At 32.9% G+C, this 16,195-nt stretch overlaps 2 protein-coding genes across 3 annotated transcripts; one reads left to right on the top strand and one right to left on the bottom strand.

The window, feature by feature from the left end:
* The first annotated feature begins 237 nt into the window (after window positions 1–237).
* On the top strand, window positions 238–3,681 carry LOC128987768 (peptidoglycan recognition protein 1-like). The gene is made up of 5 exons (XM_054408787.1): window positions 238–363; window positions 478–629; window positions 1,102–1,400; window positions 2,093–2,220; window positions 3,127–3,681. Exons 3-5 carry the CDS (start codon window positions 1,195–1,197, stop codon window positions 3,282–3,284), a joined length of 492 nt encoding a protein of 163 aa, XP_054264762.1. The 5' UTR covers window positions 238–363; window positions 478–629; window positions 1,102–1,194; the 3' UTR covers window positions 3,285–3,681.
* Window positions 3,682–6,420: 2,739 nt separating this feature from the next.
* Window positions 6,421–15,955, bottom strand: LOC128987973 (peptidoglycan-recognition protein SC2-like). Of its 2 annotated transcripts, none has more exons than XM_054409127.1 (4): window positions 15,832–15,955; window positions 14,340–14,542; window positions 11,914–12,044; window positions 6,421–6,691 (listed from the first exon to the last, which is right to left on the bottom strand). In XM_054409127.1, exons 2-4 carry the CDS (start codon window positions 14,540–14,542, stop codon window positions 6,456–6,458), a joined length of 570 nt encoding a protein of 189 aa, XP_054265102.1. In that variant the 5' UTR covers window positions 15,832–15,955; the 3' UTR covers window positions 6,421–6,455. The 2 variants fall into 2 exon arrangements, with proteins under 2 accessions (XP_054265102.1, XP_054265101.1); XM_054409126.1 differs by lacking the exon at window positions 6,421–6,691 and adding an exon at window positions 8,913–9,230.
* Between the last annotated feature and the right edge of the window lie 240 nt (window positions 15,956–16,195).

The following is a 16,195-nucleotide window of genomic DNA, read 5'->3' as shown; positions in this document are numbered from 1 at the left end:
ATTGTGAAAGGATACAACACATTTTCTTCAGCCTTAACAAAGTATAATTCGTTTACTCAAAAATAACTTTTACGTGACCACTATTCTAACACCATGTCTTTACATTTTCTCATTTAGTAAACTAAGAAAAAGGGAGTGTTATCTTAGTAACATTAGCTTATCAAGTTAATCCCACATACAATAATCGTTTCTGATAACAGTTAATGATAACTATATCATTTCAAAATGTAACACAAACTGAGGTAAACATAGGAGAATGGCATTGTTCGATCAACCACTTCCAGCAGTAATTTTGAGAATTTTGATTGTAGTAACGTTCTTTTGGATGGCTATTCAAGTCAATGATTGGGCCGATGCCAAATGGTATGTAAATATTCATTATTTTTATTTTGTTTACACCTCTTGAATTATTTTGTAGTTCTTTTGTTTTGGAAAATGTAAGAAAATATTTGCTAATATTGTTTTTTTCCTTTTCAGGGGGAGGCTGAGGTTTTTTCCTGCTATAGATTCAAGCTAAACCAAAGACGACCAGTTTTATTCCTGTAAATTTTCCAGGATTTCGACTTTACAAGAAAATTTGTTATAGTGAAAACGTAAATACTATAACGTGTTAGTTCTAGTTAGGACAGGTAATTATATAATATATTATAATTATATATTAAAATATCTGTGTTACAACTGGTGTTTATTTATTCTATTCTATAATATATAGTTAATGCTATAACTAAGATTTTAATTGAATCTGTGGTATTTAATCAAGAATCACTTGAATTTATTTATATGATAGAAACGAATGATAGAAATGATTAAAATATTTGTATTCATTTAAATAAAATTTTTACCACTGGTCTACTAAACATATAATTATCATATTGGTTAATGAATAAAGAATACTTGAAGGTCCTCACAAATCCGTATAAAGTGTGTACTTAAATCACATATTGTCAACCAAAGTTTTAAATCACTTTATATTCTCAATGAACTTTATGTAGATGAAGATTGTGTAATATTTTACTTGTTATCTTATAAACCCATGAGAAGAGCTTGCAGAATTTACTTGCCCAGCTAACTATGTACTATTTTCATAATCTTTGCTTACAGAATAAAATAAACAAGAAGAAAAACAATTACTACCCAGATAGCCCTTTCATTATAGAGGAAACTGTGACATTCTAGTCATTTAGGTGCATCAATATGTGCCTGAACATATTTGCTCGGGAGTATTGGTACGCATTGAAACCAAACATATTCCAAAGTCAGAGAAGCGTTGAATGTAAACATGTTTTTTGGATGAACGTTAAGTTTCAAACATGTTCAACCAAGCTTGAATGCATGAACCTGGTCAGTAACACTCAGAAACACAACATCTTCTACCAAAAGATCAGAGACATTCGTTATAAGTAAGTGTAGCCCTTTCAACATACTAATTTTTAGTGTGCCTTTAACATAATTGTCGCAAGATTCTGTATAACGAAATTTGCTTTTGTATAAGCTGTCTTTATTCATTGCGTTAGTAAAATGTCTTACAAAGGTTTGTGAGTGGTTTTTATCAAATTCTGGAAGACATTGTAATTTGAAAAATTACAGTGCCATCTTCATAAATGTAAAGAAGTTTTCCCTCTTTTTTTTATTATATCATCAAATTGTTGAATGAAATATTTTAGCTTAATTTTGTAAACCTTATTTATCCATGCAGGATGGCTTGGTTTTCTCTAAGCATTGGTGGAATCGAAAATTGCAATCGTGGTTTTTTTTGTAAATTTTTAGTTTTTTGGTATTTCTATTTTGGTGAAAATTATTGATAAAACATCTATTGTATGCTACTAACCAATATTGGATCAATGTTCTTAGTGTGAAATACTCTTCATTTTTTCATATAAAAGAAATAAGGCTTAGCTCCCTACTTTAATCTTCTATTATAATCTATTTGAAATCGTAAAGGAAAAAGTTATGCATGTTGGTGATTTAATTAATTGTAACAACAATTTAACTCTTTCCAAGACGAGAAAGGTTACATATTGAACAGTGTTGCTATATTGTTATTTATCGAGTTAAAAATGTCATCTAAATTATTTGCACACATGTTTTTCAGTTTTGTCATCGGAGGAGACGGATGCGTCTACGAAGGAAGGGGGTGGACTACAGCACCATTGTTGCCGAAACAGTTTGATGAGTTAAGCAAAGAAAGTTTACTCATCGGATTTCTTGGATTTTATACAAGTAAGCAGTTCGTTCAGTTTAAAATATAAAGTTAAGATGTCAATAGTTAGCTACAAACAATACAAATAAACACACATAGAACTAGAGATTTTTTGTAGTTAGATGTTAGTGTTAGCAATTGAAACTATAATGTTAGTAAACCTTACCAACATGTTTAAGCTTTGTAGCTTGCTAGACTCATTGCACTGTTGCTAATCTGTTACATGCGTTGGAGCTATTATAAAGTAAATTAATGTCATTTAATATATAAAAAAAAAATGTTATTCTTATACGTTGTTCTACCAACTACAGTACAGAATTGAGATGAAGTTGAAAACCAAGATTAATGAAGTGGACTAAGATGTGTTTTAGAAAAGTCTAGCCACAAATCTGACCAAGGGGCTTCAAATTTCCTATTATTGCTATAATTTCATATTATAGCTGAGTGCTGAGTGGTTATACTCCTTTTATCTATGATAGTGCTAATCTGGTAATCAAACTGTAGCCAGCTCGATCCTGAGAAGAGTGTGTATCTTTTGGTGGTTTGAAACCAAACCCAGCTGTCCTTTACGATTGGACATTTAAATCGCCTTTTCTGATGAAACAGCTTATCTTTACAAAATAATAAAGCTACACAGATTATCTCACTGCATTCTAAAATCATCCTTCGCCATTATTTGGATTTAAATACGTATCTAGGTTGAAACCTAATCCAACCTAACCTAACCTAATCTAACCTTACCTAACTAGGCGTGCTTGAAGTATATCTAGTTGTGATTACTATAAAAACTACAAATTTATACACTTAAACACAAGCATAGATTTAGACTATACAGTTAAGACGTAATTTCAATTTGCTCATCAAGCAAAGATAGTATACATAGTTAGCATTTATAGTCAAAAAATGACATGAATTATTGTTTACAGTTGATGTTTTACCAGAGCAAATGAAAGAGGCTGCAAATCGTCTTATGAAAAATGGCGTAATGGGTAACTTCATAAGTGAAAACTATGAGTTCCACGACATCCTTAAAGATCTGAAAAAGACTGACGGACAAGGGAACGATCCACAGCAGACCAGTTGAAGTAGTGTTTTAACACATATAGAAAACATGGGTGGTCTTATAAAGCAGGCCCAGTAAAAGGAGAGTCAAGGTCTTTGAAAAAATTATTTTTCGTCATACAGCCGTTTTAATACATACATTGTGGGTGTAAAGTAGCTATTTTATCCCTAGGGGAAAAACAGCTGTTAACTCAGTTTTAAATTTCGATTGTAGCCAATCGCATACATCGAACAGTATGCGTAGATTTCCCTGTAATGCACACGAGCAAGGAAAAAGGCGGGTTTAAGAAACATGCTTGCCTATTAAAATATAGGATAATGTGCACTAACACAATCGTGATAGAGGAAATGATTCAATCACTTACTAAACAGCTGCTTGTTTGCATTAACAAACTAGAAAACTAGATGGAAGTATTTTTAAAAAGTATTTTTTTATAAATAGATTTAGGTTTTGTGACTTGTAAAATATTGAAAAATATAGTTTATCACACAGCCGAAGTGTCTTCTCAACCCTCGCTCATTTTCCGACCTCGGCTTCGCATAGATCGTTTAACATAAGCTCAGATAGAAAAGAATCACTTTACGCTCTAGTGATAAAATCATATACTAATTTATGGATGTAATGTTTTTACTTTGTAGTAATTTTAAGAGTTTAATGCAATTTTCAATATTTATTTTTATTATTCTTTATACGTTAAGAAGTTAATAATTAACCTTGAATGGACAATAAGGTGTACACCGTTCACTCTAAGCATTGACAAAAAGAATTAAATATAGACTGTCAGCCTTGCTGTGGTTAACATGGTTACCATAGGTTCTGGCGTACACCGCTGGGAGTACCGTGTACTTACGTAGCGTATGCCGTAAACAACTACATGGCACCCCCAGCGGTATGCGCCAGAACCTATGGTAACTGCAGCACAGCTGACGGTCTAAATTTAATTCTTTTGTCTATGCTCTAAGCTAACCCGTACCACGCTCTTCCTTACAAATAAATGCTCGGATTTAGCTCATGGAATTTCTGAGGTTCCTAATGCGATTCTATTTTTGTAACAAACTGGATCTATGTCATCTAATAAAGCTCAGAGTGACATCTCACCACAAGGGGTCAATGATGCACACACACTCATCATCGCTTTAGTCTTTCCTTTAAAACATTGTAAGCTATATTGTAGTAGTCCCTAGTATAAAATGCCAGGCTACTCGTCAGTCTTTGCACGGATAAAATAAACTATAAACATAATTAATAGCTATAAACAAACTGTTCTATCTATTGACCTTTGTTACATCAAGACGAAATGTTTTTAAATATATCAGATAACATGTCACAAAATGAAGGTTTTCATGTTACTTATTCCTACTAGCCTATCTAACAATGTTGTGATGAGAAAACTTTACTGTACTATTGGCGAATTTGGTTTAAGGGTATAACTATTAGTGAATGGAGATAGAATGGGAATAGTATTTTGGTAAAAAGCATTGTGATTTTGTTTCAGAGAGAGTAGTTTGAAGTTTTTGTATAAAGGCATTTAATTTTTCTAATGAAGTCGTTTCCCCAAGTTTGACTTCAGTAGTTAATTAGCGTAGGTGATTAGGCTACGCTAATCACAATAAATACAAGAAAAATATAAATACAAGAAATAAAATAACAAATAAAATAATTAAATACAAGAATGTATTTAATCCTTAATAACTGTTACTTAATGCAAAATGGAAAATTAATGCAAAAGGTCATATTAGCCCGTGTTGGATGCGAACTGGTTCAGTGGTAGAGCGCGTGATTTCGTTCCCTTAGGTGCTGAACGAACGATGTGAAAAACAATCACTGGCCAGAGCCTAGTGTACGAGGACAAGAAAATATCAAATTTTAAACCAAGGTTAGTGCCCCATATACAAGGGGTAGTCAGTGGTATCCTCAACTTGTTTAGTGAGCTTCTCACACAGTTTACTACTATAAACATAATTTTTCACCGGTTCGATCCTGAGAAAAGTCGGTAGCTTTTTGATGGTTCGAAACTGGACCCAGCTGTTCCTGATCATTGGGCTTTAAATAAATGATCCTGGCTAATGAAACAGCTGATCTTAGTCAGCAACAAAGCTACACATATCATCTCACACCATTCTACACTCATCCTTCACTCATATTTGGGTTAAAATACGCACCTAAGTGGCGTCCCCATCTTAATAATTGATAATTGAAGTTTATTTCAATTTTATAGTTATCAATTAATAGTTGATAGGGTAATAACTCATAACAGATGCTATGGCTTAGCATAAGTTGTCCTTTTCCTTTTCCTTTGCAATGGTTTACATGTTGGTGTTAAAGGTTGGAAGTTGTATTTTATAGAACATCGTCAATAGTTCCAATTCCTCAACATAAATAAAATAGCTTACTAACTAACTTATTTATAAGTCTTGCCCATATAGTAGTGTAGCTATAGTCAATGGTTCTTGAAACGATTCCAGAGTCTCTCTTCGCATATCCTATTATAATTCAAGGTCAAATAATAAGTTGGTAAAAATTCTAAAGAAAAAAGAGAAAAATTTTAAAGTATTGGTATAAAACAGTTGCGGAAAGTAAATAAAAGAAACGTCTTATAACACTTAAAACATATATTTACGCTTATACTGTTACTCACAAGACGGTAAATATACAAAAACATTCGCCTATTGGGTCTGATGATGATTGGAGTGTCCAATCGAAATCGATCACCACTTACCATCGTTTTTGTATATTTACCGTCTTGTGAGTAACAGTATAAGCGTAAATATATGTTTTAAGTGTTATAAGACGTTTTTTTTATTTACTTTCCGTAAATTTAATAACACGTACAATGCTGATCAAGAAGTTATTTAAAACAGTTGGAAAACCTTAAGCCGTCCATATTTATATATTATTTATACTATAAATATAATTTATGCTAAATGTAACAGGTATTTCCAAAGAGAAATTCATTGCAACAATCTTGATACTTGATTCTTGATTTTTTACTGTGTTAAATATTCCGATTATTACATCAAATTGTAAAAATATATAACTGGAAAATATATAACTGGCTCTTATTTCCTCTAAAAAAAAGTTTATTTAATAATCAATTAGACTACGATTTTCCTAAAGGACACTTTTTGGAGTTGATTTTACAATCAAAGGAAGATAGTTAAAGTTTGTGAGTAAAATATTTATTTTTGTGGTTTAGTAATACGATGGTCCTCTTGGATCGTTATAACCATCCCGATAATCCCTCTCAAAATGGCGTCTCTCTGGATATTCAGTGGAAGGGCCACCGTCCCTGTTGTACGTAGGTCGAACGCTTTGATGCTGCGACAGCAGATCTATGAACTGAAAGTCTTTGTGGATGAATTCACTGGCAACTCCATTGGCCACCAAATCTTGACCATTCTTGAACATATCTTCCGGAAGTTCCTTGGCTGAAACATCCATCTTAGTTGGTAAATTGTTCTCAAATATCTAGGTTAAGGTTTTAGCATTTGCGCGATCAAAAGACGGACGTAAAACAATTTGCGTTTTCCAAAGTGATAGTTGTACGATGATTTATTTAGTTTTCTAACTGAAACGGATTCCTAGTATGTCCTTAAGATTTTGAAACGGACCTTTTGTAATCCAAAGCCAATTTTTGAAGTCTTATTTTTCTAATGAAATGTATAAATAAATTTTAATGTTCAAATAGGGTAATAAATAATAATTTTTTTTAATTCAGTGAATTAAACATATTTGCATTTTTGAACTTTTAAATCTTGTTAAATATTTCACTATTCATTACAAATATCTCCAATATAAGTTATCTTATTCTTCTGATTTTTGTGCCAAAATAAAGAAGCTAACTTTATTGAGCACATCTATTCCTTTTACTAAATGGAGGATAGAATTAATAAACATAAAAAAATGAAATATAAAAGGTAGCTCCTGAAAATGAGTATTGTTGGGAATTTATTTTTAAGCCTAGTAACATTATTACAAGATTCTTAGCTCTCTTATATTTATTAGTTTTAAATCATAACATCAATGTTTTATGGGGAAAATAACCCAATATGAAGCTAGCAAACCGTAATAAATCCTAAATTATCAAAACCATCGAATAAATCCAAACGTGCATATTTAAAACTAGACATTACCAAATTTAATTTAGCAACTGTTCTTTAGTAATATCTGTTTCAATGACGTGTATTAATGACATCCAAAATAATAGTTTTGCTTTTAATTCATTGTACATGGACATTTTTTACATAAGTTATTTAAGCAAGTGGTTCGTCGCAAAGAGACAGTTTAAAGAACCTTATTATTATTATTATTATTTTTTATTATTGGTCTATTATGGGATGTTTATACGTACTCTTTTTAACACAAATAAGGTTCCTGACCTGTCGTCAATCAATCCCATTGTTTCTAGTGGATATAGTTTTGGGGTTTCAACCTCATTTTTCCTGATTTTTTTACACCAGTGACATTCTTGATTTTGAATTCAAAGCTAGTTAAGTATTAACCCTTTAAGGGAAGGCACCCCAAACCCAAGAATGGATGTGCCGGGAATTGAACCCATCCCTCCCCACTAAATTCGAGACGCTACCAGCAACACATCCACTCCACACTCTACGGCTAGTCTACTTTGAAATATTTCCTTACATGTAAGATAATCCAATTGATATAAACATATTATCTACTAATAATGAAGGTTTAAATACCTTCAGTCTTCCAGTTTAAACAAAGTTTTTCTACTTTGCTAGTGGCCGAGGATCAATACCATGACAAGGACAAAGGTCAGGTAGACCACAAGAACGGCATTAGGCCTAATTGAGCCAAATGGCCCGAGTCAGGTAGTCTGGTATTCCTGAATTGTGCCAACTGCTCCAGGGAGCCATCCGATACGTTTATTAACTACACCAAGTGGCAGCCCTCTTTGACTGTATGTTTGAGTAGGTTAGGTTAGGTGTAGTTCGGTGTGGTTAGGTTAGGGGTTAGGGTGACACATAAACAAGGTCATTACTTCTCTGGCAAGTCACACCTACCTCGTTCGTGGGCTTTGCGCAATTAAGGATCTCTTTGGCGCTACTAATGCACGACCACAATAACATTTCAACTACAGGCGTATCGTTGTGGCTTGAATGTCACCCGTTGCGGTTGATGAAATCACATGTGTGCGTCTTTGTTTTGGACATACCAGACAGTTCAATTTGTATCCTTGTGTGGCATGTGTACTACATGCAATACTAAACGCCGTCCAACGACTGGATACATTCCGCACATACCTGGTGATAGCACAACAATATGCTGATATCTAGATCGGAGAAAAACAATTTTATTTGAACTGGACGACTACTATAGGCCATTAAATACCTGGCGAAGGCATTTAACCAATTATTAGTTCCAAACGGTTCAGGGACATTCCACATCTAATTATGCCAACAAAATATAGCTCTTGAAATAAAACAAATGTCCTCATTTTAATTATATGCTTTATTTTTTGTCCCTTACTTATAAAACGCTGCTTACTTAGTAAGCGGGTGCAAACTTCCGCGTCCCTTACTTTTATACATATTATAAAAGAAACACTAAGCAGGATAACTTATATAAAAAAGATATAACAACATGTATATTGTATACGTTACTTTTACAGGGACATGGCATATACAAGGAATAAACAATAGAAATAAGATCAAGTAGTTGGTAAAAATTAAATATGCTTGGAAACATTTCATCCCCTCCTTCCGGGGAACAATCTTTTGGCCTCTTCTTTGAAACCCTGACGTTGGAATTTGTTGGCCAACGGGTCCTTCGGGTACCACACAGGTCTGCCCTGCTTGATTTCTTTGTATTGCTCATCTTCGTCGCCTCTCTTTTTGTTGACGAGAAAGTCGTGAAATATGAAGTCTCTCTCGATGAATCTGCACCTCACCCCGTTGGCAACGATGGTTTGTCCCGACTTGAACATTATATTTGGAAGTTCTTGTACTGCAACACCAATAATCTTCATTGTTGAAAATATTATTTTTTTCACCCCATTAGGTTAGTTGAATGTTTATAAACCGGTGACAGATACTTTATATGGCCTGTTTTTTTTTCTTCCTGCTAGTAGTGATTCTTCTGGCAGCTACTTCATTGTCAGAATCTTCTTGTTGAGAAGAAACGTGCCATTTTTCATCGCTTCGGTGCGTGCAAACTTTAATTTTAAAATGTCTGCCTTTTTTTATATACTTTATACCAGAAGATAGTCATGTAAAGTTATACAAGTCATTAGTCAGTTGAAAACCATCAATCCAAAGTAAAATGTTGACAGTTTATATCGTATCAATTAGGTCGACGTGAATGAAGGGTATTCCACTTTGATTTCAATAACAAATAACAAGTTATATACAACTTAAAAACTTAGGTGGTATATGTTATTGAATCCAAAGTGGATAAAATTAAAACATTTGGAAGAATTAATGAAATCTGCAAAATACAGCGGATCCAAAACACAGCATTCCGAATTGGATTCTGCTTCAAAATATTGATGATGATTCCCCCCTTCTGTGAAGCAGTCGGTATGTTGCCCATGTGCAGGTTTCTGACGTGAGGTATGACTCACAGGGTATTTACTCTGAGCCCAACTATCTTTGTGAGGGGCTTTCTGTCCGGTATGAGGTCATACCACGTCATGGTGGGAAGCTTCACTTTCCAAGGGTCACCTTGGAATTGGGAAAGAAAGGTTTCTCTTATTTTGGACCCACATTGAACAACGGACTATCTGAGAGCCTAAAAACCGTTGCATCCAGCATTACCTTTAAGAATAACTTTAAAAAGTTCTTAAAAGATATAAATGTTTAGTCGTAAGTACATTAGTTTAGTGACAAAAGTTGTTGTGAAAAACTTATTTTTAAGAGAAACGCTGGCTAATAAAGATACTTTTAAGAGTATTTTCGCTACCACCAGTACCGACTAGATGCTATTTTTTTGCCAGATTCAAACGTGAAACGGAAATTATCGATGAAATAAAAACTTTGTAACTTTTTCAACTCTATGTCTTAAAACTTGGGGTGTTGTAAGTACTCGGTCGTTCCATTAGATGTTATTTCCAACTAATATTACCACGTTATTACGTCCCCAAAGAGACGCGGAAGTTTGCACCCGCTTACTGAGTAAACAGCGTTAACCTATATTGCACTTAATACATCTCATTTGTAAACAGGAACTTTCAGAGTTTATACAATGTTTGTGCACATATTGGGAAATAAAATCTAGAGTCATTTGATTTAGTTGATGCAAATTAAGAGACATGAACGATTACTATATTCTGCACAATGGTTTAGAACTTCTAAACTATGTTTCATTTGTACTTTTCAAGCATATTTTGACAATGATGACGTAAAAGGTTACATTAAATAGTAACACTATCATAAAACTAGTATAACTACTTAAATTAATTGTATTATTGAATCTTTTATTTTATTATGTCGTTGTTTTGTGTTGTTCATATAATTCATATTGTTCATATACACTAAAGATCCTGCATAAAGTGATGGGAAAGCTGCAGTCTCATCGAGCATAAAACAAAATTGAGATAAATAATATGTCTATAGAATACATACTAATCCAGAGTAGGGTTAATACAATAATGTACCCTACAATAATTTACCCATTAATTTTGGATAATTATTTTAATAATTTAATAATATAACTATAATTTGATATTATAATTATAAGCTATAATATAACTATGATAATAATATAAAATAAAAAATAAAATGAAATAATTAACTGAACTATACCTTACTGTAGCCTAGTATAACTGGCCGCTATAACCTAATACACCTTTCTGACAGGATGTGCAGTACTCGGTCGAATGGCTTATTAAATTTGCAAAAGACTAAATTAAAAACAAGATAAAGGCAGTTTGTATTTTAGACAGAAATATATAATGATGCCGCCCACTGTGAAAAATCACAATATTTAACATTTGTTATTTCTCTGTTTTAATTTTCAATTGTATGTGGGCCTATGGAGCAATTTTTTTTGTTTATGTTTGAATCTTCCTGAAAATACAGTTGAACGAGGACTGATTTCACTAATGAACTCTTGTATAATATACTATCTGAAACCTAAATAGCCTACTATTGACATATTTTTGTGGGCGGGCATTAATTGCGCCAACTGACTTGAGTTAGGTAGTCGTGTATTCCTGAATTGCACCAACTACTCCAGGGAGCCTCTCGATACGTTCCTTGACTTCGCCAAGTGGCGGCCCTCTTTGACTGTACAATTTAGTAGGCTAGCTTAGGTTAGGTTAAATTAGATAAGGTTGGCTTAGGTTATTTTAGATTAGGTTAAGATGACCTAATCCTAACCTAATCTAGACATTTTTTCTGCCGGCAGCTCACCCTAACCTGACTTGGGCTTGGCGCGACTAAAGAATATTTTTTGGGACACTTTTAGGACTTGGACACTTCCTTCCACAATTAAGGAACTCATTGTCGCAATTAATGAACGACCATTTCCGTTACATTTTGGCTATAAGTACATACATTATAATCTGTAATAATAATAACTGTCTGTTCTATAAGTGTTCTATAAGTGTGGTTCTGTCTGTGCTATAAGTCTAAAGTATAATTAATACTTATATTTTAACAGTTATTATGTTATCAGGAAAGGCACGTACCTGAGTTGAAGAAGCCCATAAATCCGATAACAACACTCTCCGAGTTGACCCTGGCGAATTCCCTAGGTAGCAGTGGGGGTTGGCCCCACCCTCTCCCTTCATACACGAACCCGTCCCCGCCGACCATGAAACTGTGGCAAATCACTATAGTTAAGGGACTAACTCTAGCTACGTGCACTTCGTAACTGCAGTTATGTGATCACGTAACTATGCCAATACTATGGTGCAATCCACTAATTGAATACGTAAAAATCCTACAATTACATAATATACTTTGTCAATAGGGACAAAAATATTTTTTTTTCTTTTAAAAGATATGAACCATAAACTTAAACATATGACGTCACTGTCCCTAAAATAAACATGTTTGTAAAAATATTTAAGTAGTGCTTTAAAAAAAAACTTTCAAATCAGAGTTTACAGATATTAGCATAATGTTTGGGCCAGTGGCATCATTTGTTTATGTTTCTAATCCTTACAGATTCTTTATTAATAGCTGTATTTTATCATACAAGAGCTCAATCATACAGCTTTATTGTACAAGTTTATCGACCAAGGCCACGCTCAGGTATTAATCATGGCTTATATTTTCTTATACTTCGCCCTTTTAACTGAATAATTCTCAAATTGTATATTCGTACATTATGTTACCCTCATTAATTAGCTCACGATTTAAAGAATCCGACATTTTGAAAAATTACGTCAGGAAAATTGTATTTTTTGGTTTGACTTGGTGAGAAATTAATTTTGGATCCATAATAATTAAGTTATATTACCATGTATTTCTTTGTTTGAAGTTCATTGTTGGTGATGGTGAGTTAATGTTGTTCAAAGGTTTATTGCGGACATTTTCCATCACGAATGTAAAAAACAATACACAACGTTTCGGGATCTGGAATCTGATCCCGTCTTCAGGTGAAAAAACTTAACTACCACATTACAACTAACAATACACAAACGCCCAACCTAAGTTGGAATACACTACCGAGGGTAGTAGTCAAAAAATATGCACTGTATAGCAGTCAAGTCATGATACAACATGCAATTAATAACAAATCACAAAACATTGTGTTTGTTTTGTTTGTCATTGTATTGTTTTTTTACATTCGTGATGGAAAATGTCCGCAATAAACCTTTGAACACCATGTATTTACTGTTACCTATGTACTTATTTTAATTAATCCACATTTTCACTAGCTTGTTTTTTTTTTCTAAATGAACCATATTATTTCGCAGTGGACTCCGAAAAATCGGTTATCATTTTACAATAAACATAAATGTATTCAACAGCTGAAATTACATTTTAAAACTTACTATTGAATAGTAATATTTGATCAAGGGCAATATTTATTGGAAATTATATTCTAATTATTGGAAACTATATTCTAGAAATTATATTCTTACTTATATATCAAACTTATGGATCTCAAAACCATTTTTATGTATGATTCACTTTTTAAACGCATGTTTTGATATTTATTTGTTACTTTTTGCCAACATTGAATATTTCTTGACCAAATACACCGACAATAATACAGTGTGTAAATTAAGTCTTGAAACAAATCTGTATGTTTTTAAACCGAAATAGATAGAAATATTCCGTTTGTGGCGTTGACTGTTAACAAAGGTTCCGTAATTTTTTACATAAAAAATTTGTTTAACCCCCCTAATAGGGTACGGGGTAGGGGGTGACTAATTTTTCTCAAATAGCAACCCCTACTAAGTGACCCCTCATTTTGAAGGATTTGTCAAAAGAAATGCAATGACGCAAGCCCGAGGTGGATATCTCACCCCTAGCCTAAAGGGCAGGCATTCCAAAATTTGATTTATGTGAAAAAGCACCCATTTTGGAATACCCGCCATTTTGGCTAGGGGTAAGATATCCGCCTCGGGCTTGCGTCATTGTATTTCTTTTGACAAATCCTTCAAAATGAGGGGTCACTGAATACGGGTTGCTATTTGAAAAATAAGCCACTCTTATCCTCTACCCAGTTAGGGGGTTATGAAAATTTAAAAAAAAATTGCGGAACCTTTGTTAAGAATCAAAGCTACAAACAGAATATTTCTATCTATTTCGGTTTAAAAAATACAGATTTGTTTCAAGACTTAATTTACACACTGTATATAAAACTATGTTATTATAACGAATCAGTAAAGCACACTTTCAATTTTTTCTCAGTAAGACTACATAAAACATATAAAAGCCATCAGATTTTACAATATGATAAAGGGCCTTTATCAATACATTGTCCCGGTGAGAGAAAAGTGGCAACGCCGCAGATCTGGCTTATCGAAACAACTGTTGCAATGGAGCGCCTATGCAATGTTTATTTCCACGCGTTGGTTATTCTTGTTACAATGGCAACACATCGGCCGGTGCGACGTTGCCACACCGACGCGGCGGCATTGGTGCCATTGCTACTTACTTGTATCTTATGTCCCGCTGGTTCTGTATGCTCATGTTGTATCTCTGTGCCCTCTTGAGTAGTTCGATACAGTGAACCTTAGTATAACATACGTTTCTCTTCACATTCATCCAAAACACGTGCGTAGCTTTTCTGATGATCATCGACTCTACTCTTGGAGGCTCTGCGTGCCACACGTCTCTCGTCATTACATTAATGACCATCTGAAATATAAAATATCAAAATATTATTCATTACTAAACCAGCCGAGTCGGGTTTATGGGTCTATAAACGGGTTTGATTGCACAAACATAGATAATTGTAGGTGTTTGCACAGCTTATTAAAAATTGTTTGAAAACACACACTCTCCCTCAACTTCTCAGAAAAGTTTTACCGTCGAAGATTAGAAAAAAATCCAAATCAAAAATTCTTGAATAGAGGATATGCTATTAATTTAAATTTCATGATAAATTAACTTTTTTATCAATTTCAAAGTTTCAAAAGTAGAGCCTGGTAAATATTACTATGACATTATTAGGTGTAGCTCTATTAATGTATTGATCAATTTATATCAGGCCTATTTTTTATATCGTCACACATATTTCAATTTTATATTTTACTTAAGTAAGTTAATTTTCACCCAGCTAACTGTTGAACTCTAATAGATGTACGAGACTATATAATCTTTATTAGTAATTGAATTACAGTCAAAATCTGAAATATTTATTCACAACTTTGCATTTCTCTCTTTTCTACTGTCGATGGTTTTTCAATAGAATAACAGTTTCTTTGACGAAGTAAAACATCACTAATAAGTGATTTTAAATACGCGCCTAAATAAATTAAACACTAATACATCTTAAATTCAAAAATCTACAGGCAGTTTATGTGATAACACAGGTGTAAATTATTATGCGTGTGCTTTATATTTGGAATGTAAATTATTACTCTCTCAATTTTTTAAAGTCTACAACTAGTAAAAAGGGGTTAGAATTTAGAAACCAATGGTTTTATTTACAAGTTGACCCAAACAGCAAATGACTTTGGCTAATTAAATTTATTGCAAATAATGGTTTAAACTGTTAAATAATTAATATATACGAGTAAAATTAAGCTATCTGATAATTAACCAGTTAACTTAATTAGCTAAACTAAACTAACAAAAATGTGTAATGTGGGTACAACTGTTCATAACATTGGACATTATTCATAAACCACAGAAAAGGATTATTTGTATACTTTTTGTTTATTTATTTTAAATAGCAATGTGAAAAACTTTATTTAAAGCAAGTAAAAATGTTACTATTGCTAAATTAGAACAAAGACTTTATTTATATCAGTTGTCCATCATTGTATTTTTAAGCTTTTCTTTAAGGTGTTATGAAAAACTTCAAACTAGTTATTAAATTAACTAACCTTTAATCGTATGTCTTAAATGTATAGCTACACTTCATAAGACTAAACACGATAAAAGTAAAAGTTGTTATTCTACTGTTAAAATAATTATCCCACCTTGTACTGAAGTGATTTCACAAGAACTATGAACTAACAACTTTTCATGTAGCAATATAAAACTTTAAAAAATACTAATTATACTACTATATACACATATTCAAAAGAAATCTTAGAGTGAATGGATGAGAAGTAATGTATACAGGGTTTCAGAGATAAATGCATACATTAAGATAAAATTAGAACATTGCGTAATGCGTCAAAGAGATTATCAGATACAACGCGATGAGAGATCAGTTCGTTGGACTACAAACAAGACAAGATATAATAGGTGGTCTAGGATTCCGGTCAAGCTTTGTCACTTAGAAATCTTTACTAAAAGAATAAACTATTCTTAACTGTTAAGTTCAAATCAGTAGGCTAA

Source organism: Macrosteles quadrilineatus, unplaced genomic scaffold, assembly GCF_028750875.1.
Source record: "Macrosteles quadrilineatus isolate MER2022 unplaced genomic scaffold, UCM_ALF_1.0 Scaffold_2__2_contigs__length_208266976, whole genome shotgun sequence".
In the NCBI taxonomy this organism is placed as follows: domain Eukaryota; kingdom Metazoa; phylum Arthropoda; class Insecta; order Hemiptera; family Cicadellidae; genus Macrosteles; species Macrosteles quadrilineatus.
This window is presented reverse-complemented; position numbering and strand designations above follow the sequence as displayed.

Excerpts from the sequence above, each read along its gene's own strand:
- LOC128987768 (XM_054408787.1), top strand. The coding sequence starts at position 1,195 with ATGTGCCTGAACATATTTGCTCGGGAGTATTGGTACGCATTGAAACCA. Across the intron at positions 1,401-2,092 it reads ATCAGAGACATTCGTTATAA|TTTTGTCATCGGAGGAGACG; the intron begins GTAAGTGTAGCC and ends CATGTTTTTCAG. Across the intron at positions 2,221-3,126 it reads ATTTCTTGGATTTTATACAA|TTGATGTTTTACCAGAGCAA; the intron begins GTAAGCAGTTCG and ends TATTGTTTACAG.
- LOC128987973 (XM_054409126.1), bottom strand. The coding sequence starts at position 14,542 with ATGGTCATTAATGTAATGACGAGAGACGTGTGGCACGCAGAGCCTCCA. Across the intron at positions 12,045-14,339 it reads CAGCGGGACATAAGATACAA|TTTCATGGTCGGCGGGGACG; the intron begins GTAAGTAGCAAT and ends GATTTGCCACAG. Across the intron at positions 9,231-11,913 it reads TATGGGCTTCTTCAACTCAG|TACAAGAACTTCCAAATATA; the intron begins GTACGTGCCTTT and ends TTGGTGTTGCAG.